The following is a 27,342-nucleotide window of genomic DNA, read 5'->3' as shown; positions in this document are numbered from 1 at the left end:
CCACAGAACTACATTTGCTCGCACACTTTGCCATCACAGGATTACATACGTCCGTTCACTTGACTGTCACAGGATTACTCTTGTCCATCCATCGCAGGATTATCTATTGCCAATTCCTCGACTGTCACAACGTCACACCTGAGCACACTTCGCTGGAATAGCATCAGATTTTATGATATCAGACAACCTTGCTTGCTATAGCATTTAATTAGATAGTAATAATATTTGACCGTCATCGCATTACATTTAGCCGATAGAATTACAGATCGTTACACTTCAACACTTCATCTTACACTTAATCCTCACATTTCACTTGACCATCACATAAAAATGACCTTCTTAAAACAAATATGACCATCAAGCATTTACACTGAACAGTTAATTTGATCGCCACTGAATCATCGTAAACATGACAGCCTCTGCATTACACCTGACAGTCACAATATATAAGTGACAGTTAAAGAATTTACATGATGATCAGAGCATCACATGTGACCGTCACAGCACCACACGAACTTCAGAGTATTACATCTGATTACACTGCAACAACATTAGTTTAAAAAAAAAAAGAAAAAAAAAAGGGGTGCAGGTTAATCACCTTGAGTCAGAGAACGTTAATTATATGCCATCTTTGATATCTGAAGAGATCATATTCAGCTCAAGAGAGGCCTATCAACCTGGGGCGATTAGATATAGCCTTCATTAACCCTTTCAATAGGAGGTATCTTTTCAAAGATGAATAAAACAGTTCAGTAGCAACAGGAATATTTTAAACAAAACTCTCATTGTTCAACCGTGTGCAGTTGATTTTGATTTTGTAATACTTGTGGTTTTTGGATGTAGCTTGCGGCAGGTCGACCGAATGTAGAAGTTGGATGTGGGAGCGAGGCAAATAGGTGCGAGATCCCTGGCTCGTGGGACTGCCATCTTCCTACAGGAATGATGAAACAGCCTAATGTTAGTACTGCGTGGTGGGTTAGAGAATTCCTACTAAATTAGGTACAAATGACTACTTTACCATTATTGCCTATACGAATTAGTCCAGTATTAAGAGACCAACCCATTCTAAAATCCAGCCTCCTAAAGGCACATCACCAGTGGGACCGGTGGGAGTGGTTAGTATACATCTGGATACAGTACCCTTCATATACACAGCAACTTTAACCTATAATAATTGGCTCAATACAGTATTATGACACCAACCCATTCTTTAAAACATCTCCATAAAGAATACCATGAAAAGGTGATGTTTTCGTGAGGGAAGGTTAACGTAACTACTTTTAGACCCATTTACACTTAATATAATACACATGTATTATGCTTTATTTCTAGCTATACTGACCTGCCCATTTTAAGAGAGCAACCCACACTAAATACTAACTCATTGTATAGTCTGACCTGCTTTATCATCCATTCAGTGGAAACCTACTCACTCCACCAGTTAGCCTGTTTCAGAATCATCCAACTTAAATCCACGCTAAATTTAGTCAAACGTCAGAACCCAGACTTGTACTCCAAAACCCAAGTAGCGATGTCAAGGAACTGCAGGGGCTCGTTCAGCGTTTCTTTATGATCTACCTAATTTAGAATCCAACTACCAAGAAAAACCAGACTTATACTCCACCAACCAGAATAGCGACATTGAAGATTTTCATAGGTCACTTCTGCAGCCCTATTAGGCAATCACGAAATCCATCTACAGCGATCTATATATGACCCAGCTTTATCATTCAACCCATTTCATAAACTAGTCCTGTACTCTAACACCAAATGCCTAATGTCAAGCGGTTGCAGGGGTTCAACTTGTAGCTATATATAAAATCCTGATTTATAACCCAGCTAATCTATAAAACACAACTGCAGTGCACCCACCAGAGATATAAATGACTGGAGGCCACACGGGTTCATGTGTAGCTCTGTACATCACCCTAATTTAGATTCCGGTCTAATGTACAGACCAAAGTTGCACTCCACCCACCTGAACAGTGATGTCTAGAGGCTCCAATGGTTCGTCCAAAGTGCCTGGGGTGTTGGTGGTGTCCTCTTCCTCACCATCAACAGCCTCGTCCACGGAGGCCCTGGTCGACGGTGAAGGAGGCACTATAGCAGGAGAAAAGGGAAAGAGCCCTATCACTCTCTGGGAACTATGACACACTCCCTGTTACATAAAATCGCCTAAGGTTAGCTGGAAATGTGTGGTAGAGTTGTTCCGATCATAAGAGGGCTAATGAAAACATAATTGACTCTCATAATCCTGTGACTCGCTATCAGTTGTTTAATATTATGCTGAGGTAGCTGAATTTAAGAATGTGTGTTTTCCCGATCATGACAGGGTTAATGGCAAGAATACTTGTTTTCTCAAGCTCCTTTGACTCGCGCTCAGTTATAAAATGTCATCTGACATTGGCCGGAATGGAATATCGAAGTTGACACAACCCTGAGGCAGTCAGCATCCAGTCTCATTTTGCCAGCGACGAGGAACTATACAGGATCCCGGGGCTCGGATGACATACTGTGGAAGATTTAATCCTTTCTGTACGAAGATTAAAGACTTCTGTATTCTGATATTGTTACAAACAAGAGATTGTGTTAATTTTAGGAATACCCCACTTCATCGGTGGAGTTTGATAAAGTTTATGATAATTTCCTCAATCTAACGACACATTCTTCAAGTTGTGTGATGCTTTCAACATATGACTATTCAGCTTATACAGACCTTTCACTTGTATATGCCCCAATTGAGAGTTGACTGAAAATGAGGAAAAAAACTCTAGTTTTCTATGATGGAGTACAAAATATCTCTCCAAGCAGCGCCTCCAGAACACGACAGAACCAGGAGGAGGAACCCCAGGAGAAATAATTATCAGAGGAATACCCACATAAATACGGGCCTACAGAGCCACTTAATCAACTGAATCTAATATTGCAGTTTGGGTATTTTTACACGAGGGCTTATGAAACGAGAGCAGGTGCAACTGTGTGTGTGTGTGTGTGTGTGTGTGTGTGTGTGTGTGTGTGTGTGTGTGTGTGTGTGTGTGTGTGTGTGTGTGTGTGTGTGTGTGTGTGTGTGTGTGTGTGTGTGTGTGTGTGTGTGTGTGTGTGTGTGTGTGTGTGTACAAAATAATTCAAACAGCTTTGATCCGATTTTTAAAATAAAACTTTATGGAAAGATTGACGGCCAACCAAAGGGCTGACATATTATTGATAATATACACATCAACGGTCAAGATTTACGCTAAACTTTTTGCCGGTTTAAGGAAAAGGAAAATAATGAAAGGATTTGATTCTGAGAATAATTAATCAAAGGTTAAGATAACAGGGAATGGTTCAAAGCCAAGGTCATAAAGCAAAGCCTAATTAGTTTCTATCTGATTAGAACCAAACTTGGTTGGCGGATTAAGATTCAAGCAAGAACAAGGAATTCAAATCTCAGACCAGTTAGTCAAAACTGTCAGCTTGTCACCATGCAGTAAGTTTAGTACATTCACCTTAGCAAGGACATCAAGTGCTGAATGGGTTAGCATTCTAAGCCTCCTTGTGACTCTCCCTCAGCTAAAATCTTCTGCTGTGAGTCGAAATACAGAATTAGAGTTGCCCAGATAATGAAAGGGATTGTGATACAGTACTACAATATTGAGGCTACTGCACAACACTCTCAGCTGAATGAAATAATCTGGTGCTAACGGAAATAAACACTAGAGTTATCGCTTCCATGAGAGGGTTAAAGAATATTGTTTTAAACTCCACTAACAAAACCCCACAAAACCGAATAAGATCATCTGCATGTATTTTTTAAAAACTCCTTCATTATTCGTGCTTGTTTATCTTCGTCTTTGCCTCCTGCCCACCCTCCTCCTCTTCTAAACCGAGTAAAATCGTCTGGCGGAAGTAAAAGCAAAGATCCTATCATTACCAGAGTCTGCTTACTTTGAAGGTCTGAAGATGTAACAACAGAATAACACTAGACTAAGGTGCTAGGTCACAGAATTTTATGGCAAGGATGGTTAGTCCTGTTCAGCCATTCAGCTATAGGGAAAAAGCTGCAATGGGACAAAAATCTCTTCCTAATTAAAATGAAAGATTAACAGCATTTACCTTCATCTCCGCCTCCTGTTTCTGTCGTTTTCTTGACGTCTTGGGTGGTTGCATCCTGGCGTAGTCTTCGGCGTCGGCACTGGGACCTCGTAGCCACCACCAGCACCGTCAGGATCAAGAGGAACCCGCTCACGACGCCCACGAACACGGCCAGCAGAGGGGAAGACTCGGACATCCCAGGGTTGTCTGCAAGGACGAAGGTCCAAGAGCTAGATTAGGTTAGGTGCTAGTCTGAAGGATGAAGTGTTAGGCTAGGTTAGGTGTTAAGGTAATATGTATTTGGTTGGGTAAGGTGTTGTGTTACGAGGAATGGTGGAGTGTTAGGCCAGGTTAAATATTAGGTCAACATGCTTTAGATCAGCTTAGGTAGTGGGTCGTGAGTGTTAAGTTAGGTGAAGGATGAAGTGATAGGTAAACTACGTGGTAGATTAAGAGGAAGGATGGAGTACTATTTTAGGTCAGTGTTCTGGCATGTGAAAAGATGGAGTGCCAGATTAACCCATATCCGCTGGGTAATGTCTATACACATCACAATCGAGGTGCTACATGGTCGCCAGGTAGCGGCTATACACGCAAGTGTCTTCCTGCCACCGTTTGAACAAGCCGCCATTACATCTCACCACCAAAGGGTATGGAGGGAGTGCCTCCATAGCACATAGGCAAGAGTCAGTCTGTCTCGTGCTTTTGCCAGGTGTACAACGATGCCTTCAGGTTCCTATTTGTCTGATTCTGTCAGCACCGTCTGTATCGGATGTCAGAATTTAAACATCCGCGGATGCGGATGTGAATGCGGATATCATGTTTCTGTATCTTGCGGATGCGGATGCAGATGTGGTTGTCTGTTTCTAAAGACTGCGGATGCAGATGCGGATGTGAAACTATGACATCCTCGCAGATGCAGATGCGGATGCGGATGTTTTCAGGATATATTTTTGGATAATCATTTAACTAAAGCTCGGCCTTTGGAGACAGCTGCCTATCCCTTATCCCGGCCTTGGGAACTGATTATTTTCTACTTTTAAAATATTCATAATGAACTCAGCTACTGTAAAATATACAGTGTTTTGAGACAGTGGTACTTTCAGCACCTTTCTTTAACTTACTTTGACACTTCCCTAGCCATTGCCTCCATAACACACACACGCACACACACAGCCATACACACCAATATAAATGCATTTTGACTCCTACTGACCCTGTTAGACATTACAAAGTACCAAGGTAGGCATATTACCCATACGACTCTTATCGACTTGGTGGAGTTAGTCACAGGACTTAGGTCTTGTGCAGACTAAAGCACTATAGAATAACTACAAAATTTTCGCCCTTATGACCGCCTACCAGGGTAAACAGTAAACACAGCAAGCAAGTCACATCATGGAAAAACACTAATGTTTTTGTTTACGACGAAGGCATAGTATTTTGTATATCCACTACATCCGCTTCATGTCTCGTTCAAATGCGGATGTGGATGTTTATCAAAATGCCAATGCGGATCCAGATGCAGATGCGGATGTATATTTTTACATAATGTGGATAAGGATGTTGAAATTGATGCGGATGCGGATATCCAATACATCCCTATTAGCTAACTGCATCATCCACCTCTGCCTGGCCTCTTTCCAAAGATACTAGAAAAGGGCTCAGTGATAGTGCCATAAGACACGCTTTGAATGCAACAGTGTCTAGTTTACCAAGTAGTGGAAAAGTTATCATGTTGAGAGCAAAGCCATAGTCAGTACCGCGGGCAGACGTGCGCACACGTCCTGTTCTCACCTTTGTCTTGTGGTGAAAATTAGTAATCTTCCTCAAGTCCTTACTCATCAATGCAACGACTTAGAGTCCTGGGGATACCTTCTTTTGCAAGAAGAAGAGTTGATGAGTAAAATGGTTGTTAACTCGTTTCCCTAAGTGTTACAGTTTCCGAGATATTAAGGGTTGAAAACAAGCAATTATCAGCGATTTTCGGGAAATTGCCCATAGAGAGGTGATGATTGTGTTAAATATGGTCCGGAGCAGAGGGGTTACGTTAGGTTTAAATGGAGAGGAAGGATGGGGTATTACGTCAGACTATGTCAGGGTTTCTCAACCTTGTCCAAGGGTTCCCAACATTTGCCAGTTAATCTATAATGATTCCCCGCAACTTCATGCTCATTCCTAACCATGCAGCAGTAGCTTCAGTTATGACAAACTTCACCAAAGATTATTTATTGATGATTACTTGCACTAATAGAAAACATACATGAAAGAAATTAATTACTAGGCAAAACAATCAGTGATGATTTAATGAACCTGAGAGTTCCATTTCAAAGCACAAATACTCCCAATGCAACTCTGTCATGAACTCCTGTGACACCTCAGGCTCTCATATCGCATCATTTTCTTTATAAAGGCTCCAGTATTCTTGCATGCATCAGTCTTGGTCACCTAATGACGGCTCTCCACGCTGCATAATCTCTGGCAGCCTCCTTAATCAGTTCCTTATCTCTGAGGTCCCACTTTATGACCTCGTCCCATGTTTTTTTTTTTTTCCTGCTTCTCGAAATCCTACTTCGACGTTCAAGTTTCTCACCTTTTGCACCCATCTATCATCCTCCATCCCTTCAACATGTCCAAACCATCTCAATCTCTTGAGTTACTGTGTGTCCCTATACATCTCATTGTGATCCCTAAACATCTTTTCTTGCTACTAACTCCAATATTTGCGAGGCTGTTGCAGACGGAGCACATCGTAGATTACACTCCACCTGGAACTTGCTTTGAGTCTTTGACTTTACCATTACAAGGGAAGAAAAGCTCGACACACACAGGTACAGTCAGGGAAAGTTCCGCATTACCCACCTCCCGAAGAACTGGTGTGAGACGGGTGAATGTGAAGCGGCAGCCAGACCTCGTATGTTTGGTAACTGTGAGTGTGAAGGAAGGAGAGGCGGGAGACTGGGGGCAGAGGAGGGTGTGGTGAGGTTGGGAATCAAGTGTAAATCTGCAATGTATGACTTAGATGGTGTGTTTGAGTTAATAAGTAAGGATAGATGGCAATATGATCCTAGCATTTTATTTAAAAAATTACGAAGGTGCCTGTAGAGTTAGTACTGTCAGGAAAGTTATGGAAGTTTGCAGGGTTCGGACAAAGGTTTGAACGCTTTCATTCCCTCTCGACTTTAACATGAGACGTTTCCTCAAGAGATATACGTAACGATAATTATAACCAATATTTATATTTTGTGTTGACTCGAAAACAAAGCCACTATACACACACACACACACACACACACATATATATATATATATATATATATATATATATATATATATATATATATATATATATAGATAGATAGATAGATAGATAGATAGATAGATATATATATATCATCATCATCAGCCGTTTGAGTGTCCACTGCAGGACCGGCCTATACCTACCGAAGTGGGGACGATACAGCCAATGTATCTCTACCAAGTGGCTTAGGCTGTCTAGTAGAGATTGTACAGTATGTAGGGTGAGAACTGCTTGTAAGTGTAATTGTAGTGTTGGACTGGCTTTGGATGTGTAGGTAGTCTGTAAACCAAGTGTAATCGGCCCGCGAAAGCCGACTGGGTGCAAGCATACTTTATAGTATGAGACACTGGTACGACCACAGCACCCCTGATGTCCGCCAAGCAGTAAGTGGCCAGGAGAACGCTCCCAAAGTTTTTTACCCTGGCGGGGTGCGAACCCTTGCTCTCCAGTGTATGAAAACGCACACTTTTATATAGATATATATATATATATATATATATATATATATATATATATATATATATATATATATATATATATATATATATGGAGCCTCTGTGATACAGTGGTACAGTGTGGGTTTCGTACACGGGTGAGCCAGGGTTCGCGCCCCGCCAGGGTCATAAAGTTTGGGAGTGTTCAACAGGCCACGTACTGCATTGGAGGACACAAGGGGTGCTGTGGTTGAACCAGTGTCGCTTACTATAAAGTATGCTTGCACCCAGTCGGCTTGGGCGTGCCGATTACACTTGGTTCACAGACTACACACACATCCAAAGCCACTCCAACACTACAATTACACTTACAAGCACTTCTCACCCTACATACAATCTCTACCACACAGCCTAAGCCACTTGGTAGAGATAAATTGGCTGTATCGTCCCGCCTTCGGTCGGGATAGGCCGGTCCTGCAGTGGATACTCAAACGGCTGATGATGATATATATATATATATATATATATATATATATATATATATATATATATATATATAGAGAGAGAGAGAGAGAGAGAGAGAGAGAGAGAGAGAGAGAGAGATCGGTATATATATATATATATATATATATAGATAGATAGATAGATAGATATAGATAGACAGTTGTATATATATATATATATATATATATATATATATATATATATATATATATATATATATATATATATATATATATATAGCCGTGGCTCAGTGGGTTAGAATGCTCGGCTCTGACCGAAGGGTCGGGGGATTGAATCCACCCAAGGTTCATTGGTAGACATCAGGAAGGGCATCCGGTCATAAAATGCTACACCATCTAATCCAAAAGTCCTCTACCCAGAAGCAACGCCTTAGCCCTCGGGGATACCTGGCGTATATATATATATATATATATATATATATATATATATATATATATATATATATATATATATATATATATATATTCTTATAATTTGTTTAATTATTTATTCTGTCATTCCACTATAAACATCCGCCTGCAAACATTTCCAGTGTTATTCTGGTAATTATTCATCTCGAACTTAGGGTAGTGTGTAATAATAATAATAATAATAATAAAACAATTTAAATGAGCGACAGACTTTTCTTTTTCCTTTAGACTGAATGACACTGGAAGTCCTAATTATAAGATCAGTTTCTGTGACTATCTTTCCTTTCGAACATTTCAAAACGAAGACAAAGAAGCACACCTGTGGTAGTAAACACGCATTATATATGCAGTAATGTAGACAGACTCAGAGAACAGTGTGATACCATACAAACAACATACAGCCTCTGCAGTTTGAGAATACTGCATTATTATTGGCTATTGATACTGTGATCCTCCCACCCCCCGCCACCCTCCCTCCCACTCACAGTTACCAGACATGTGGGGTCTGGCTGCTGCTTCGTGGCTATTCGTCGACCACCAGTGCTCCGAACAGTGGGTAATGCGGAACATTCCCTGACTGTACGTAGTGCAAAATGCAAGCAGCACTCACAGAGTGTTGCCAAGTTCAGGATTAATGGGGCACATTTCCACCTAGAATTCTCTTAGACTTAGGGCACGAAAACCATCTTTCGCTGAAATCTTGTGCTTGAGTTCCGAAAATTCTCCTTAGAGCTCTACAGGGACGTCACATACATGACATTTAAATGGATCCAGTGTCAGCGCCATGGCAGTATGATCGGTATTAATGTCTGGGAAATACTGCAGGAAATTAATGATGAGGAAGTTATGATGACCTGAGATCTTGACCTTGAACACCTGATTAATGACCTCTGATGACTTCAGAAAGCCAGTGGAATTGGGTCACAATACCATCTTGACTTCGTCTCCCCCAGAGCTGTAGTTCTGTGAGGAATATAATAATATTGTCTGCATGGTGGATGATGTGACACTGATGACCCTGCAATTAGTCTCCATCTATTACATAGGTGGAGACTGTTGTTTTTGCTGGTATTATTATTATTCCTCCTCAAGGTCTCCCAACGATTCCAGGCGAACTGGAGACTGCGCGAGGAATTTGAAGGGCCCAGGTTATGTGTCCTGGCATGGACCATTGCTGATAAAAAAAAAAATTCAAATCCTTTACAAACAGTGGAAGGGCAAGTCAAAAAGAGTCATAACGGTATTATGCTTGAACGAGATAAGCTGGTCGTGTCTACTGGAGATTTCAATATGACCTGAGCAAGGAACCTGAATGGCCCAGGTTATGTGTCCTGGTATGGGCATTTGCTGATAGAAAAAATCCAAATCTTCACAATGGGGGTCAGGGTCATTGTAAGGAACAGTAGATGGAGACTAGTGGCTGTCTCCAGGACAGTTACAGAGTTGTAGTTTTTAGCTGAGCTTATTTAGAGCTCTGTATATGTCTTCCAGGTCTTCCAAATGAGCCAGAAGTTTTGGGATGTTCATCTTGGCGACTGGTTCAACTTTACTGTGATGGGACAGAAAAGTCTTTACTTCTCTATAAAATTCATAGAACTAAACCGGCATGTTACCCTTTGGCAGCAAGTGGACTTGTGTGTAAGAACAGTATTTGGTGTTCAGCATCCACGTTTTATACACAATTCACGGAAAAGTTGTTCATTTAGGACTGACTCATTGATGAAACTGCCTGTTTTAATGATGGTCTCTAAGTCACCATATAGGGCTCCTAGTAATGTCTTGGAAGCTAGACCACTGTGAATCATGCAATGTAGGACAGCCACTGTAGGATTCCCATGTTTGACCAGCGCCAAGGATCCAGACTGACACCCAATATGCTGGGGCACCATCTTTACCCACCCCGAATACATCCTTCCATTGTACCCTTTTGTCTGTCGAAGAAAGTTGAAATTAAGTCTATCACATCCTCAACTTTTTTTTGTCTTCGTTAATGGACTACAAAAGAGGAAATCTTCTTTGATGTTTTGAACATCAATATATCGGGCGAAAACGATCAGCTGAGAAAGAATTGCCTTGTCAGAGGTCACATTTAACTGAATGGCAAAGTACTTTGAAGACACTGTTTTGGCAGTCATTTGATCTTTAATGTTGTGAGCCATATCATCTACACGTGACTTAACACAGTCAGCACAATTTGCTCTAACTGCATCATCGATGAGGACAAGTTTTGGATAAGGAAGGATACATGAGTTGAAGAGGGTTACTCCAATTGTATGGACCTTCTTAGTCTTGGCAATGTGCAGAGCATCAACATAGGACGCATGTGCTGTATGTGTTAGACTTTACAGTCTGCTGGATGGATCCACTGACATCCAGCCTCTGTCTCTTTAAATTATAGGAATCTAACCCAATTCTTAAAAACGGAAAAATTAAAATTTATGGAGCATTTGACTATAAAGTTTATAATTTCAATAACTTATAATCAATCTAAAACGCTCCTTTGGCCATCTTTGCATCGTCTGTTAATATCCAATGGGAATAGCTAATCCTCCCCCGGAGGAGGGGGGGGTGCAATTCCAGGTTGGGAACCTCTGAGCTAGGTGTTACACTGGAGGATGAATTGTTCAGTTACGTTAGGTGTTAGGTCAACATGTTTTAAGTTAGGGTAGGTGGTGGGTTACGAGGAAGGAGAGAGTGTTACGTTAAGTGAGGTATTAGGTTGAAGGATAAAGTGTTAGTTCAGTTGGGTGTGACGTTAAGAGGGAGGATGGGGGTGTTAGAGTAGGTCATGTGTTCTGTAATGTGGAAGGATGGAGTGATAGATTAAATTAAGTTTTAGGTGAAAAGGAAGTATGGGGTGTTGGGTTAGGTCAGATGTTACACTGAAGGATGAGGTGTTAGGTTTGGTTAGGTGGTAAGTTGAAGGATGAAGTGTTATTTTTGGTTATGTGTTAGGTTGAAGGATCAAATGTTAGGTTTGCTTGAGTGTTATGTTGAAGGATGCAGTGTTAGGTTTGGTTAGGTGTCAGGATCAGAGGAAGGATGAAGTGGCAGGTTAGATTAGGTGTTAGATTGAGAGGAAGGATAAATTATCAAGTTTGCATGCATTATCAGTTATAATAACAAGTTTTTGATGATGAAAATGTGGCCACGGAGGACTTTATACTGCTTACTTCTTATTCTTTCTGCAAACACTAAAACTTGGTTTTTAGCAAGAATGAGACAGGGAATACCCTGTAGTTTCCTAACCTCTTTCCTCATAGAAAGAAAAATATGAAGTTCAGCAAGAACAAAAACGTTAGAATATTTTGGACTGTCACTTCATCAGCAAGCGAGAACTGAAGAAGACTTTGCTACGTCAGGAATGTCTGCATAGATGAACCGTATCGTGTTTACGGTCATATTTTAAATGTCTTTCGAGATTTTGCGGCACCTCCTTAGCAGTTCATTCTGCACAGTAACCTACACTTCGACCTACTATTGTATATTACTGATGCAGATGTTGATCGATACAAATATACAAGTATGGAGATACTAAAGAAGCATACAAGGTAATATGTATAATGATGTACAAGAAATACAAGTCAATGGTAAGGTGTTAGATGCTCAGAATTTTGCAGCGACACTTCCTGGGCCTTCTACAATACCATTGTAGATACACTGAAATATGTTGAGTGATTTGTTTGTCGCTGGTAAGTTTTCATGAAGGAAGAAAGAAAGATGAAGAAAATGTTATGGTCTAGCTTCTATTGTTCTGGAGAAGCTCGACTTGTGTGTAACTCTTAACACCACACAATAGTGCACCAAACGTCACTGCCATGGCTTCATACAATCACAGTCAAGCTTACCAGCCATTCCGAAATAACAAGCTGTATTCAGGTGACAGGCAACACCAGTGATTATATTTCAATAGGATATCGATTACTTACTTGGTCAGTATCAGGTATCGATTACCGACATCGATACTTCGATTTACGTAACTATAGCCTTATTAAGTCGATCAGCTGTCTCAAAGCTGGACAGAACCGTTCACGCCGGACGCATTCCAAGTCGCTATCACTACTTGGCAATCTCGTCTGTTAAAATGAATGCAGCACTGCCTTTGACTGGAGCAATAATAATTAAAACTTCCCAGTAAATTCTTTAAAAATATATCCTCAATAATTCGAACACTTTCTTCTTTAGCACTCATACTAATCGATATCTAGCCATCAGTATCGATAATTCGAAGTATGCAGCTGGCATCGGAGGTACAGATACTCTGGTATGGATACGTTCATCAGTATTATTTCTTCTCATTTCACGTCCATCACGCTCAGGTCATGGGGTAGTTTTTTTGGGGGGTGTACAGTCGTAATCAAGAGCACTGTCTGAGAGTCTGTGGTGAAAGAATTACAGTCGGACTCATATGTTATATTTGAGAGTCAGTGATGGTGAAAATTACGTACACCTTTGTTAACGACTGACTCTTTTGATGCGGCATTTTTCCCGACTGTACGGTACCTCCAACTGACGTGGAAGTTGGCCCCCAACTACACATTGATTGGACACAACTATAAACTTTTGCTGTACTTTATGTCCGATATACTTCATATACATGATATCCACCTGATGTAGAAAGCTATTCCGTCAACTATCAGGTTTAACAAGAAGGTTCAGCAGTTGTTAATTACTTTTCTATACTTCATTTGTCCACTTCTGTCCTTTGCATATTCCATAATTAACTCTCCAACTCCCACACCTCATTTCCTCACACATTCATTTATCATATCTGTGGGTCTTCTTGGTCTCCCATACTTTCTTCCACCTTCAAACTTAAAAACATTTGCCCAATTTACCTATTATTCATATACATTCTCTAAATATAACTACATGTCTCAGAACATTCTTTTGTACCCTTTTATCAACAGACTTCCTGATATCAAAACATTTATGAACTTTGTATATTCTTAGTTTGTCAAATGAACGAAACCTATTTATATTCCTTAACGGTTCCTTTGCAACTACTCTGGTTCTTGTCTTTTGAAATTCATACCTACCTCTTTCACACTGATTGTCAATGAGAGCACTAGCACACCTTAATGCAATCCTCTTGTAGCATCCATACCCAGACCTCTTTTTAAGATCGAGACTTTTGTAACTGTAACTTATTCTTTCCTTGAACCACTATATCCTCCATTCCTTTTGAGATTCACTTCTCTTTTTCCTTTACTGTGACGAGGTACTTAATCTCTTCCAGCAATTTCAGCATTTTCAGTCAGCACCACATTACAATACTGAGTCACCTTTCTCAATAACTATCACTTAACCTTTCTGTGGCAGGTAAAGCACATGAGTATCGGACAAAGCAGTAGTGGCCAACGTACATGTATGTCAGACTAGGCAACATCGGGCGACATACAAATGCATCGAGCTTATATCGAGTATTCCGGGGGCTACAGGCTGAGCTGAAACATTATTAAAAGAGATACATTCCTTGCCTTCGACCCCTTACAATCGTACTTAGAAATGGCTATCAGACAAAAAGTTAACCTTTCCCTTTTTTAAAACAATATGCCAGAGGTCAAGGAAACATAGCAAGGTAAACTTAAAAAGTTTTTATCCAATTCAAACCAACAACCATACTTAGAAATGACGATCAGATAAAGAGTTAACCATTTCCTTTTTTAAAACAATATGCCAGAGGTCAAGGAAACATAACAAGGTAAACTGAAAAAGTTTTTATCCAATTTAAACCAAACCTTGTAGAAACATTTTGAGTAAGGTATGAATGAAAAGATTAAATTTTGAAAACACTCAAAGGTCAAGCTTAAAGGGAAAGTTTAGATGTTAAGGTCACATGACAAGGCCGGCATTTAAATACCAGCAATGGCGTCATAGGTGGAAACAGATCCACAAAAGGTGTTTCCTTTATTCAAGATTAAATTCCTTACCATCCCAGGGAGATTTTAAATTATGAATGCCTTAATTTCCATGGATTCTGAGATCAGAAAGTGCAGTAAAGCTTGCTTTTTGAGGGTTAATTACCTCCGCCATCGAAACTGAAGGACGTTATATAATCACTTATGTTTGTCTATTTGTTTATTTGTTTGTCCACACGATATCTCCAAAAGTTATGGGTGAATCTCAATGAAATTTTGTGGAAGGGTGGGCCTTGGGCCAAGAAAGAATTAATTAAATTTTGGGAGGATCTGGATCCACATCCGGATCATATATATCCCACACATCTCCAAAAGTTCTCAATGAATTTCATTAAGATTTTGTGGAAGAGTGGGCCATGAGTTAAAGAACAATTTATTATATTTGGGGGCAGATCCAAATCCTAAGTATTCCACACAATATCTCCACGAATCCGGATCCTTTTTAATGGCAATGGCATTGGCGAAGGCATGCGCTCTCTGAATGCTTTCTAGTTCTCATATATGTTTAGGCTTGAAACCAACAGACTCTCAACGAAAACTCGGAATTTGTCTGTGAGGATCGTCGTCCCAATGAGGATGCAACACAGCATCATCCCCATAAATCAGATGTGATTTACTCAAATCTTCACTATTCATCACTAGGCTTACACCCTATCCATAACATTTATTCTGAGCCTCTCATCCCGTTTCTAACCAACTCTTTAATGCAAGAGGTAACCTATACTCTTTGTCATTCATGCAATTCACGGGTCAGGTGTGGAACTTTTCCGTGGTCTGTTTTCCCTCTGTCTCTGACCCACATTCTTGTAAATAGTGTGTCTAAGCATCACAAAATGCACAGATCTTAACTTTGGCTCGCTTTTGTTCAGTCTTTTCTTTGGCTCTTGTCATCAGGTTCTTTAATTTCAATATTGAAAACAACAAATGAATACTGGACAGCTACCTCTGCCTCACAGGAACACTGATAATGAACCACTCCCTATGACATCCTCGTATCCTTCTACACGCTAACTACCAAAAGAAAGTCCACAACATTCATCAGTTTTTCATTCTAACCATATGTATGGAATGCTCTTCATTTTTTATCATATATGTTTTTTTTTCTCATTTCCATAAACATCATACACGGTGGTGAACGGTGCTTATTGTCACATGATGTGTTACTGTGATGAACCGAATACTTTGGTATAAGAATCACCAGAAGAATTTATGTATTCACTGTATTTCTTTATACACAGCCTATTACCGACAGAAAACTGCAACGTGAACCATATAAATTGTAATGCACAAATAAACTGTATTTGCAAATATAGTTCTAGTTGAAAAATAACACGAAATATATCAAAACCTACAACCAGGCAGTAAGGGAGAGATGATAATGAACGTCAGTGTATAACCTCTTCCTTCCCCTTCAGTTCAGTTACTGACTGACCAGGACCATTGTGAGACTGAGTCATTGTTGCCTCTTCCAGATTTTTCCCTGTGTGTGTGTATATATATATATATATATATATATATATATATATATATATATATATATATATAGAGAGAGAGAGAGAGAGAGAGAGAGAGAGAGAGAGAGAGATGTACTACGTAATAAAAATTCTAAAAAATATTATATCTTCCTTGATTTGTCAATATAAGGAAATAAAATATTTCTACATCGTGAAATATTTTAAAAAGAATTTATATAAATACATAAAATGAAAAAAGAATTTACAAATCTGCTTAAAAAGAAAGTAACTGAGCACTGTTTTAATGGGATCCAATGAAGGGCCTCTCAGTCCATGTATATAAGGATTCCATAATTGTTTGGTCTTCCTCCCTTGAACTTCTATCCAATACTGAAAACAATGTCGTTGTGAGCGGATAGTCATAAACTGAAATGATATATAATAGCTGAGAAAGGTCTTTTGATTATATCAGCGTCCGTGTTTGGACAGACCATCCAAAATGTTCAGCAATACAGGATTTTAAGTGTCTTTGTTTTACCAGTATACGATGCCTTACATCTGTTTCACGTGAATTTGTATCCCATACTGCTGATTATCTTGGTCGGTCTGTCCCTCACCAAAGAGTAGGAAAGAATGGACAAAGGTCCGAAGAAAAAAAAAAAAAAAAAAAATAGGCTCTGGTGTCGAAGGAAGCGTATTAGGCCCATGCAATGACAAGCGGGTGAAGATGTGACAACAGAGAATACACACAAGTAGAAGGGGAATACCAACAGATTATCAGTCGTGAGGTGAGAAACTGGAAATAATGAAACAGGGAGCGCCTTATTGCAAGAAATGTAAGAGAGAATCCAAAAGTTCTTTGGAAGTATGTCCAAGAAAAGTTAACAACAAAATCAGGTATTCCTGAGTTATATGCAAATGCATTAAGTAAAAACAAAATCAGACAAAGATAAGCAGAGGTATTGGCAAAACATTTCAGTGAGGTATTTACCAAGAAAACAATGGAGAATTTCCCCACCTCAACAACAAAGGTCACACATAGAGTATTCTTTGATCAAAATAAAACAGACCATTAAAAAAAATAAAAACTGAAGAGAATTAAATCACCAAGTCCTGATGGGCTGCACCGAAGAATTATTAAGGAGGGATATGAACAATCAGCCATGCCTCTGAAAATTTTATTTGAGGATTCATTTAAAGGAGGACAGATGCCATATGACTGATTGTTCAGCTTAACAAAAAGACTTAGATGCTATAAAGAGATGGTCGGAGAGCTATATTCAAGCAGGGAAACCGTTCTGATCCTGAGAACTACAGACGTGTAAGTTTAGTGTGGTTTGAAAGCTAATGGAGTCATTGATCAGAGATAAATTAATGGGGCATTTGAGGAATAATATATATATATTTTTTTATAGCAAATAACAGTTTGTTTTATTGATGGGATGTTCGACAACACTTCAGCTCATTAAAGGAATTGATCAGTGGACTACGAAAATTGAGAAACGTCAAGCAGTGAACACAACCTGTTGTGACTTTATGAAAGCCTTCGAGAAAGTGCCACCTAGAAGACTTTTGGAAAAGATGAAGTTACAACATTAGTGAAGCATGCTTAAATTGGACTGAAGGATTCTTAAGAAATAGACAACAATATGTCACTGCAAATGGTTATAAACCAATATGGTATAAATTTGTGTGTGGCGTTCCACAGGGGTTAGTTCTTGGAACCATTATTGTTTGCTCTTTTTTACGTAAATGATAATTATGCTGGGAGTAGTTCACTAGAAATGCTATTTTTGCATTGCGAATGTTGATAGAAAGATCTCTGGAAGTACAGAAGGGTTTATACTTGTGTTTTGTGGATTTTGAAACGGCCTTTGACACCGTGAAGCATCAAGAGATGGTGAGAATGTTGCGAATGACTGGGGTAGATAATAAGGATATAAGAATCGTTGTAAACCTGATTGGAATAAAAAAGCTGCTGTTAGAGTCGGAGAGGAGAAGACGGACTGGGTGACAATAAATAAAAGAGGAGTAAGACAGGGATGTGTTCTGTCGCCAGACTTGTTTTCTTTATACGGACAAGTTGTAATGAAAGAACTGAAGGAATTGGAAAGGGTCAAGGTTGGTGGTAAGAACATTAATAATCTAAGGTATGCTGATGACACGGTACTGGTAGCGGATTTGGAAGAAAAAGTGCAAGAACTTGTGGATAGATTAGTGGAAGCATGTCAGCAGAAAGGGATGAAGATTAACATCAGGAAAACAAAGGCAATGGTACTAACAAAACGAAGAGAAGCGATAAATATCAAACTTAATATCCACGGAAGCTACATAGAGTAGGTGAGAGGTTTCGAATACTTGGGTGCTGTTATATCAGATGACGGAGGAAGTGAGAGGGAAATTGTAAGAAGAATTGGTATTGCTAAAGGAGCTTTCAGACGAATAAGAGAAATTTTAACTAACTTAACTATGGATATGAGGACATGAATAAGAGTGATGAAATGTTTTGTCTGGTCAACGCTATTATACAGGTGCGAAGCGTGGACAGTAAAGAAGAAAATGAGAGAGAGATTACAATCAGCTGAGGTATGTCATCCCCCCCCTCTCTATCATATACCTCTCCTCTCCATCCCTCCATCTCTTCCTTGGCCTTCTCCTTCCTCTCCTCCCCCTCCACCTCACTCACATACACTCTCCTCGTCAGTCTCTCACTCTCCATCCTCTCCACATGGCCAAACCACGGCAATATGTTTTTCCTAATGCTTCCTATCACATCCACATCCACACCACAACGCTTCTTTACATCCTCATTTGTCACTCTGTCTCTCCATTGACTCCACAGGCTCCTCTCAATTAACTCATCTCCACTGCTCTCATTCTTGACTTGTGTCCTTCCAACAACGTCCAAGCTTAACTTCCATACGGTAGAGTAGGTATCATAATACTGTCATGTAATAACTTTTTCACTTCCATGCTCACTTCCCTGTTTTTTATCACTGTTTTCAAGGAACCAGCAACCTTACTTCATTGTTGTACCCTTTCAAGCACTTCACCCTCCAAACTTCCATCCTTACTCATCACACTACCCAAGTACTTAAACGTACTCACATTTTCCAATTCCTCATCATCCAACCTCACTGTACATTCACTGACTTCACTTTTCTCGAAGACCATAACTTTACTCTTCCCTACATTCACCTTTAGATTCCGTTTCATTCACACTTTCCCAAACTCATCCACCAAGCCTTGCAGCTCCCCTTCGTCTTCACTTAACAACACAGTATCATCTGCAAACAAAAGTACAGGTAGTTTCCCAACACTGCCCTCTCTCACTAGGGCCACTCCAGCATCCACTGCCCTTCCTTGTATCTCTTTTATAACCTAGTCCACGTACAGAATGAACAACCAAATAACTCCTTCGAAAATCTTACAACAGTGATGATTGTGAATGAAACTGTAAATAGTGGTAGATCCTCATTCCACACCACCGCAGGCTCCAATAGCAATACTCGTAGTTCTGTATAGAATGGACGTCGCCCAATGATTTGTTCTTCATAGGGTCAACGTTTCAGTTTACACAAGATCAACTCAGGCGTCATAATAATGCAAGCTTCTCACGTTTGTTGTCTTTATTTTCAAAGTAATTACACTGTTTCACAGCTCCTGAGCTACACTAATTTCACAAGGCCACAATTAAAACTGACTTTTCTATTCTCTCTCTACCTTTTTATAACCTACCTTGCAACTTGGGTATTCTAGGACGTGATCCTAGAAACAAGTTTTTCAATGCCAGAAACATCCAAAATATTTCAGAGCCTTCTTACATTATGTAGCACTCTAAATGTGTTACCATACAAACTGAAATTAAATTACATAATTTAACAGTGATAAAAATAAAACACTATAGAGAAAAAATGACTAATGCATAACTTTACAAAATACCTGAGGTCATAACAGCACGCTACCTGGCAACTCTCACTAGCAACTGAAAATATGTGAACCATTGGGATTTTTCAAATACCATCTAACTAGCATTGCTGCATCTCAATTCTACCCCCATCCTAGTCCTCTTGTCGTCCCAACAAAACTACACAATATTTGGTAAAATAGCCCTTTATCCTAAGATAACATTTAATTATACACAAAATGGTCCTTCAACTTATCAGGTCTTCCCCAGTGCCATTTCCGATGACGTCCCTGCTCCTTCACACAGTGCACTCTTCCTGAAACGACTTGGTTCTTCTTCTGACTCACCTCTTCCCTTTGGCAACTGTCAACATGCTCTTGTGCTTTGGCTCTTTGATCCTTCTCAACATGATCAGCTGCGGGTGTGCATGATTCCTCGAGCATGTCCCAGCTGGACTATCCTGGCCCACAGTACTGTCACAGACAATTCACTTGTACCACCCTAGGGCAAGACTTACTGCCTTCCCGAATCCAGTACGTTACGTCTGACAGGCGGTCCATCACGGAGTAGGGCCCATCACACTGGCTCTGCATCTTTGCTGACTGTCCCTTCTTCCACAGAGGATTGTATAGCCAAACTGTCACCTCATTTGCCCTGGCATCATATTTGCACTTTATCAATTCACTTGAAAACTTCAGAGCTCCCCAAGCTTGATGATATACTTCAGCCAGTCTTTCCTGAAAATGCTTTGCATACATGGAGGTGTCTGTATGCAGCTCTTCACCAGGTGGTCTTCCCATTAACAGATCAACTGGCGTTCATAACTCACGGCCCAGCATCAGTTTTGCAGGGGCGTAGTCAGTAGACTTGTGGGATGCAGACCGACATGCCATCAGCAATGCAGGCAATTTCTGGTCCCATTCCATCTGTCCCTCTACACAGTACTTGGCCAGTTTTTGTCCCAGGGTCCAGTTGAATTTCTCCACCATCCCATCTGACTGTGGCCTTAGTGGAGCTGTCCCAGACTTCTTGATCCCCAGTAACTTGCAGCACTCATGGAACATAGCAGACTCGAAGTTTCTATCCTAGTCTGAATCTAAATCTTGTGGCATCCCAAAACCACAGTAGAATTGAAGAAGCAACACCTGAGCAACAGCTGTGGCCTCCTGATCAGGGATGGCATAGGCTTCTAGCCACATTGTGAAGTAGTCCATGAGAACTCATAGTTATATCGATTTCCTCATTCAGTGAGTGGCAGAGGTCCAGCAATGTCCACTGCAAGTCCTTCCACTGGTGGATCCACTTCGTATAGCTAAGGAGGGGTGCAACCACATTCTTGGGTCCCTTCTTAGCACAGCATTGACACTACTCTTCAACATCTTGACGCATGCCTGTCCAGTACAACCTCTGTCGCAGCTGACTTAGAGTCTTCTTCACTCCCTGATGCCCACTAGTGATCCGGTTATGAGACTCTTCTAAGACCTCAGACCTCTTTTTCTTAGGAACCACCAGCTGTTAATGCTGTGATAATGCGGTAGAAATTGGTCAGACAATAGCATTAGAAATTTCAGGACAGAAGTTCATAGACATGACACTATGCTGTAATGACAAAGTGAAGACAGTTGGAGCAAAGGAGAAGATAGTAAAAGTCAGGGGACAGCATCCAGAAGTGAATCCTACTCTACTGTTCAACAGAATCATATGTGTCCTAAACAACAGCTCAGAGATGAGATCTTTCTTGGCTTATGAACTTGTGCCTCAGCCACCTTCCCTTTTCCAAGATGGTGTCATGCAGAAGCAAGTGAAGAGTTCCTTGTGTCTCGTGTTGAAATCCTTCACTAAGCCATCCAACTTGCCAGATAATTGCCTTTATGTCCTAGATGGTGGTCACCTTCTTCAATCATTCGTTTGGTCTCAGCAGTCCACCTATGCTGATGTATGCCAGGCCTACATTGCTTACATCTTCACGCATTATGGAGCTCAATCGACTGTGGTATTTGATGGGTATGGAAGCACAACTTCAATGAAGGTAGCTGAACAGAGACAGAAAGATCAGAAGTGTACATCTAGTAACATCATGTTCGAAGATGACAAGCCAACCACTACAACTCAAACATAATTCCTAGGAAACAGTAACAACAAGAAGAGACTGATACAAAGTCTTCAAGAAAAAATGCGGATGACCTTCATATATGTCAAACAAGCAGTTGCAGACACAGACAGGCTGACTGTTTCAACAGCACTAGCTGTAGCTGAGTCGGAAGAGTGGCCAGTTGTTGCTTTTGGTACAGACACGGATCTACTTGTCATGTTGGTGGTCCGGGCAAGCACCACTACAGATATGTTCATGCTATGTTCCATCAATCCTGTAAGGGTATTCAACATTTCGGAGATTCAGCATGCTGTAGGAGACATCAGTCACCACCTGATGTTTCTGCATGCTGTGGCAGGCTATGATACGACGTCTGCAATCTATTGGCATGGCAAGCATACAGCCTTTTACATGGTCCATTAGAAGCGTGAATACAACATGCTGGATACATTTACCAACATAAGATGCACTCATGATGAAGTGAAAAGAGTTGGAGAATCCTTCATCCTGAAGCTCTATGATGCAAGCAACGTTGAATCCCTAGATGAATTCCGATACATCGTGTACAAACGGGCCATAGATCACAGCTCTCTGAGCTCATTATTTCAACCAGCGAGCTTACCTCCAACAAGTGTTGCAGCAAAGCAACGTTCATACTCTGCATATCTCACGGTTCAAGAATTGACGGGGAACAGTCTACCTCCAACAGAATGGGGATGACCATCACAAGTTGGAACTCTCGTCCCTGTAGATACAAATAACCCTGCTGCACTCGACACTTTACTTAACATGGCATTATATGGATGCAGACATGATGGATGCAACACCATGACATGTAGTTGCAAGAAACTAAGGCCATATTATACTTCTATGTGCAGTAAAGGCAACGGTCAATCTTGCAACAACACTGCACCGATGTTAGATGCCAAAGATGATGAGGACTTTGAGTCAATGCAGGGAACATAAGTGCTGAAGACACAACACTGGATGATGAAATCCAAGACTGTTGAAACAATGTACTAAGCGTGCACTAATTTGCACTATATCAAGACGAAATTTTATCAATTTATTTTGAGCTGTGTGTGGCTGTCATTTATTTTGATATCTTGCCTGGAAGCAAAGTTATGGAAAGTAAGGAAATTTCGGCTAAGTTTGAATTCTAATTTGGCCGCCATATTCTATCTATCTATCTATTGCCAGACGCCTCAATCCCGTTTGGGGTGGCCACAAACAAAACGCCTCCACGTCGCCCTGTCCCCCGCCATTTCACTGCCCTGCTCCCAACTCACACCCCCCCCTCTCTCATATACCTCTCCACCCCATCCCTCCATCTCATCCTCGGCCTCCCCCTCCCTCTTCCCCCCTCCACCTCACTCACATACACTCTCTTCGTCAGTCTTTCACCCTCCATCCTCTCTACATGGCCAAACCACCTCAGTGTGTTCGTCATAACGCTTCCTATCACATCCACATCCACACCACAACGCTCCTTTATATCCTCATTTGTCAGCCTGTCTCTCCATGTGACTCCACAGACTCCTCTTAAATAACTCATTTCCACTGCTCTCACTCTTGACTTGTGTCTTTCCAACAATGTCCAAGCTTCACTTCCATACGTTAAAGTTGGTATCACAATACTGTCATGTAGTAACTTTTTCACTTCCATGCTCACTTCCCTGTTTCTTATCACTGCTTTCAAAGAACTAGCAACCTTTCTTCCCTGCTGAACCCTTTTAAGCCGCCATATTGATTTGTGATATTTCCAGTATGTGTAACCTGCAACTAATCACTTTAATGTGTTCCTAGTACCTTACACATATGTTTAGACACTTTATTCGTGTTTCTAACCTGTCTAGAAGCAAAGTTAGGTTAAAATATGAAAATGGTGGCCATTTTGGACGCCATCTTGAATTCCGAAAAAAGCACAACGGAGATTTTCGGGGACTTTTAGTAGGTGCTTCTAGACATTTTTCTGGACCTACCCTGAAACTTCCAGCTTGTTCCCCCAAATTTCCAGGTTTTAGTTAAAACTCTTTGACTATAGAAGTACAGGACATTAACATGTTTTATAGCTAAATCTAGAAATTACAACAATAAATATACTTAATTATTCTCAGCTACTCCACAGGCAAGTACTGATTTGCAAACAGATATCAAAGACATCATTTTACTTGCTGACCCGAAACAGTTGCAAAGTAGACAGCAAAACTATACGCTGCATAAAAGTCAGTCTTTCCCCTGTAACCTTTGAGTCCTTCAGGCGATACATTGCCCTGTTGAATAAGTTGAGCTCCTGAACAGCATAAAAGGCATTCATCCTCTTTCAAAGGAAAGGATTGATCAGAAAGATCTTGAACAAACAGTACTACCTATACGTTAACCACAATCAATCAATCAATCAATCATTTCCTGTGGCACCCCACGGGAGGCATAGGGCCTCGAAGAACTCTCTCCACTAATATTTGTCTCTTGCCATCTCCTTCAGGTCCTACCAACACTCCTTTCCTGCTTCTCTTTTCATTGTCCTCAACCAGGTTTCCCTCGGCCTACCTCTACCTCTTCTTCTTCTAGCAGTCCACTCTGGCACATCCTGTATTAAACTGCCTTCTTTTCTGTATATGTGCCCCAGCCACTTCCAGCGAGACAGTCTCACACATTCATTAACTGGTTCCACTCTCGTAATATCCCTTACTCCTTCATTTGTAACTCTGTCTTGCCACTTTACCCCAAGATTCCTTCTCAGTATTTTATTCTCAAATCCTAATACTTTCTGATCTGTTGCAATTGTACTATACCATGACTCATGCCCTTAAATTAAAACTGATTTAACCATGGAATTGTAAATTTTATTCCAAACAGATTTCAACATTCCAAGAGCTCACCAAGCCTGTCTAATCCTCTCCTAAATTTCATTGTTTAATGATCCATTAGATGATGCAATCGTTCCCAGATATTTAAAGTTTTCAACAATCTTCACCACATTATTCCCAGTTACACAATCGATTTGGTTCTCCACGTTCATATTAATAATTTCAGTTTTCCCACAATTTATTACCAATCCCACTTTTTATCCTTCCTCCTACAGACAATCAAGCACCCTCTGCATCTTGTAAATACTTCCGCAAATCAGTACAGTATCATCAGCATAGTCCAAATCCATCAGCTTTTTATTTTCTTTCCAGTTAATTCCTGCACCTGTTCTCCTTACAATCTATCTCATAACAAAATCCATAACCAAAACAAACAGCAATGGTGAAAGAACTCCTCCTTGAATCACGCCTTACCTAACTTGAAATGGATCACTCAAAGAACTACCCACTATTACTTTGCAAAAAGTACCTTCATGCAGGCTTCTAATATTAACGTTAACCACAAGCCAGGGTTAATCCCAACCTCCTAGTGACCAACATATATGGACATGAAAAGACACACGAAAACAGATGCGTACAAACTAGTCGACCAAAGCGGGAAACTTTCCCTGCTCCAAACATTTTAAAGATTAAAAACTAAGTAATAGTTATCAGTCAGTGATCTCAGTTACTTCAAAAAGTAGCATGAAGGCTACTGTGAGGACCAGAAAGGAAATCCAAAACAGAGATCCTGGCATTCGTCTTGGAATATATATCTCCGGGTCGCATATTCCAAATTCCTGTGTGCATATTGCTGCACGAGAAGCGATCGGTCGACTGGTGTATAATTCTTACCTTCCCTCGCCGTACACAAATTTATTTGTAAAGATTACATTTACTATTATTACTATCACTGACAAAAAAAAAAAAAAAGAACTGTTATATGTTAATGAGCTTTCATATTGAGCTAACACACACACACACACACACACACACACACACACACACACACACACACACACACACAAATGGGTGACGGTATATTGATACTCTGTACTCGCATACCTATTGCCCGCCTTTAGAAAGGAGAGGCAAAATAGGTGTGTGTGTGTGTGTGTGTGTGTGTGTGTGTGTGTGTGTGTGTGTGTGTGTGTGTGTGTTTGTGTGTGTGTGTGTGTGTGTTCTTACCTAATTGTTCTTACCTAATTGTATCTTTACAGGAGTGAGTCAAGCTCGTACTGTCCCGTGTCTTAAACCATATTTATCGTACATATCCTTAAATTTGTGAATTGTTTTGGCACACACTATTTCATTCGGTAGTGCATTCCATTGATCAATTGCTCTGTTTGGGAAACTGAATTTCCTTACGTCTTTATCACCTCTCTTCTTATGCAGTTTTTTGCAGTGTCCTCTTGCTGATGCGTCTCCATATGTTAAGTAATCATTTATGTCTATTTTCTCCTTTCCTGATATGCATTTATATAGCATTATCATGTCACCTCTTTTCCTTCTCTCCTGTAGTGTTGGTAGATTCAGTTTATTTAGTCTTTCTTCGTAGCTTAGGTCCCTTAAGCTTGGTATCCATCTTGTAGCGGCCCTTTGAACTTTTTCAATCTTGTCTATGTGCTTTTTGAGATGAGGACTCCAGACTACTGATGCATATTCCAGGGTTGGTCTAATGAATGATGTTATTATCCTTCTTAGCATGTCTTCATTTATGTATGTGAATGCTATTCTCATATTTGCAAGCAGTGTATACATGTTCCGTACCTTCTCGCTGATGTGGTCAGCCGGAGATATTCTGTTATTGATAATCACACCTAGGTCTTTCTCTCTTTCTGATGTATATAGGGTTTTATTTCCTAACTTATAATCCCAATCAGGTCTTTTTCCACTTTTACCAAACTTGATTACATGACACTTGTCCACATTGAATTCCATTTGCCATGTACTACTCCATTCATGAAGTTTATTTAATTCTTCTTGTAGCTCTTTACAAGAGACTGTGTTAGTAATTCTCCTTTGTATTTTTGCATCATCTGCAAACATATTCAGATAGCTCTCATTTCCAGTGTTACTGTTTATATCATTTATATACACTAAAAACATGATTGGTGCCAGCACTGAACCCTGTGGTACTCCACTAGTCACTTCTTTCCATGATGAGTAGTTTCCTCTTAGTACTGTCCTCATTTCTCTTTTTATGAGAAAGTCTTGCATCCAAAAGAACAGTTTGCCTCGAATTCCTCCTTGATGGTACAGTTTCCATAAAAGTCTTTGGTGTGGTACTGTGTCAAAAGCTTTCTTGAAATCTAAATAGATACTGTCCACCCATCCTTCCCTTTCCTGTATTGTGTTTGTTACTCTGTCATAGT

The 27,342-nt window shown here is 40.3% G+C and overlaps 1 protein-coding gene across 1 annotated transcript in view; it reads right to left on the bottom strand.

Annotated features, from left to right (window-relative positions):
- Positions 1-769: 769 nt before the first annotated feature.
- LOC145416298 (nephrin-like) overlaps positions 770-27,342 on the bottom strand; it is a 555,234-nt gene continuing 528,661 nt past the window's right edge. Inside the window, exons 16-18 of the mRNA XM_080285300.1 lie at positions 4,087-4,281; positions 1,979-2,100; positions 770-931 (exon numbers count right to left, since the gene is read on the bottom strand). Coding sequence (XP_080141426.1) covers positions 770-931; positions 1,979-2,100; positions 4,087-4,281 — 479 coding nt within the window. The remainder of the gene's footprint in view (positions 932-1,978; positions 2,101-4,086; positions 4,282-27,342) is intronic.

Source organism: Coenobita brevimanus, chromosome 105 (genome assembly GCF_032717465.1).
Source record: "Coenobita brevimanus isolate Jiangsu-jjx chromosome 105, ASM3271746v2, whole genome shotgun sequence".
In the NCBI taxonomy this organism is placed as follows: Eukaryota; Metazoa; Arthropoda; class Malacostraca; order Decapoda; family Coenobitidae; genus Coenobita; species Coenobita brevimanus.
Note: the sequence above shows the minus strand (reverse complement) of the source record. Positions and strands in the feature narration are given on the sequence as shown.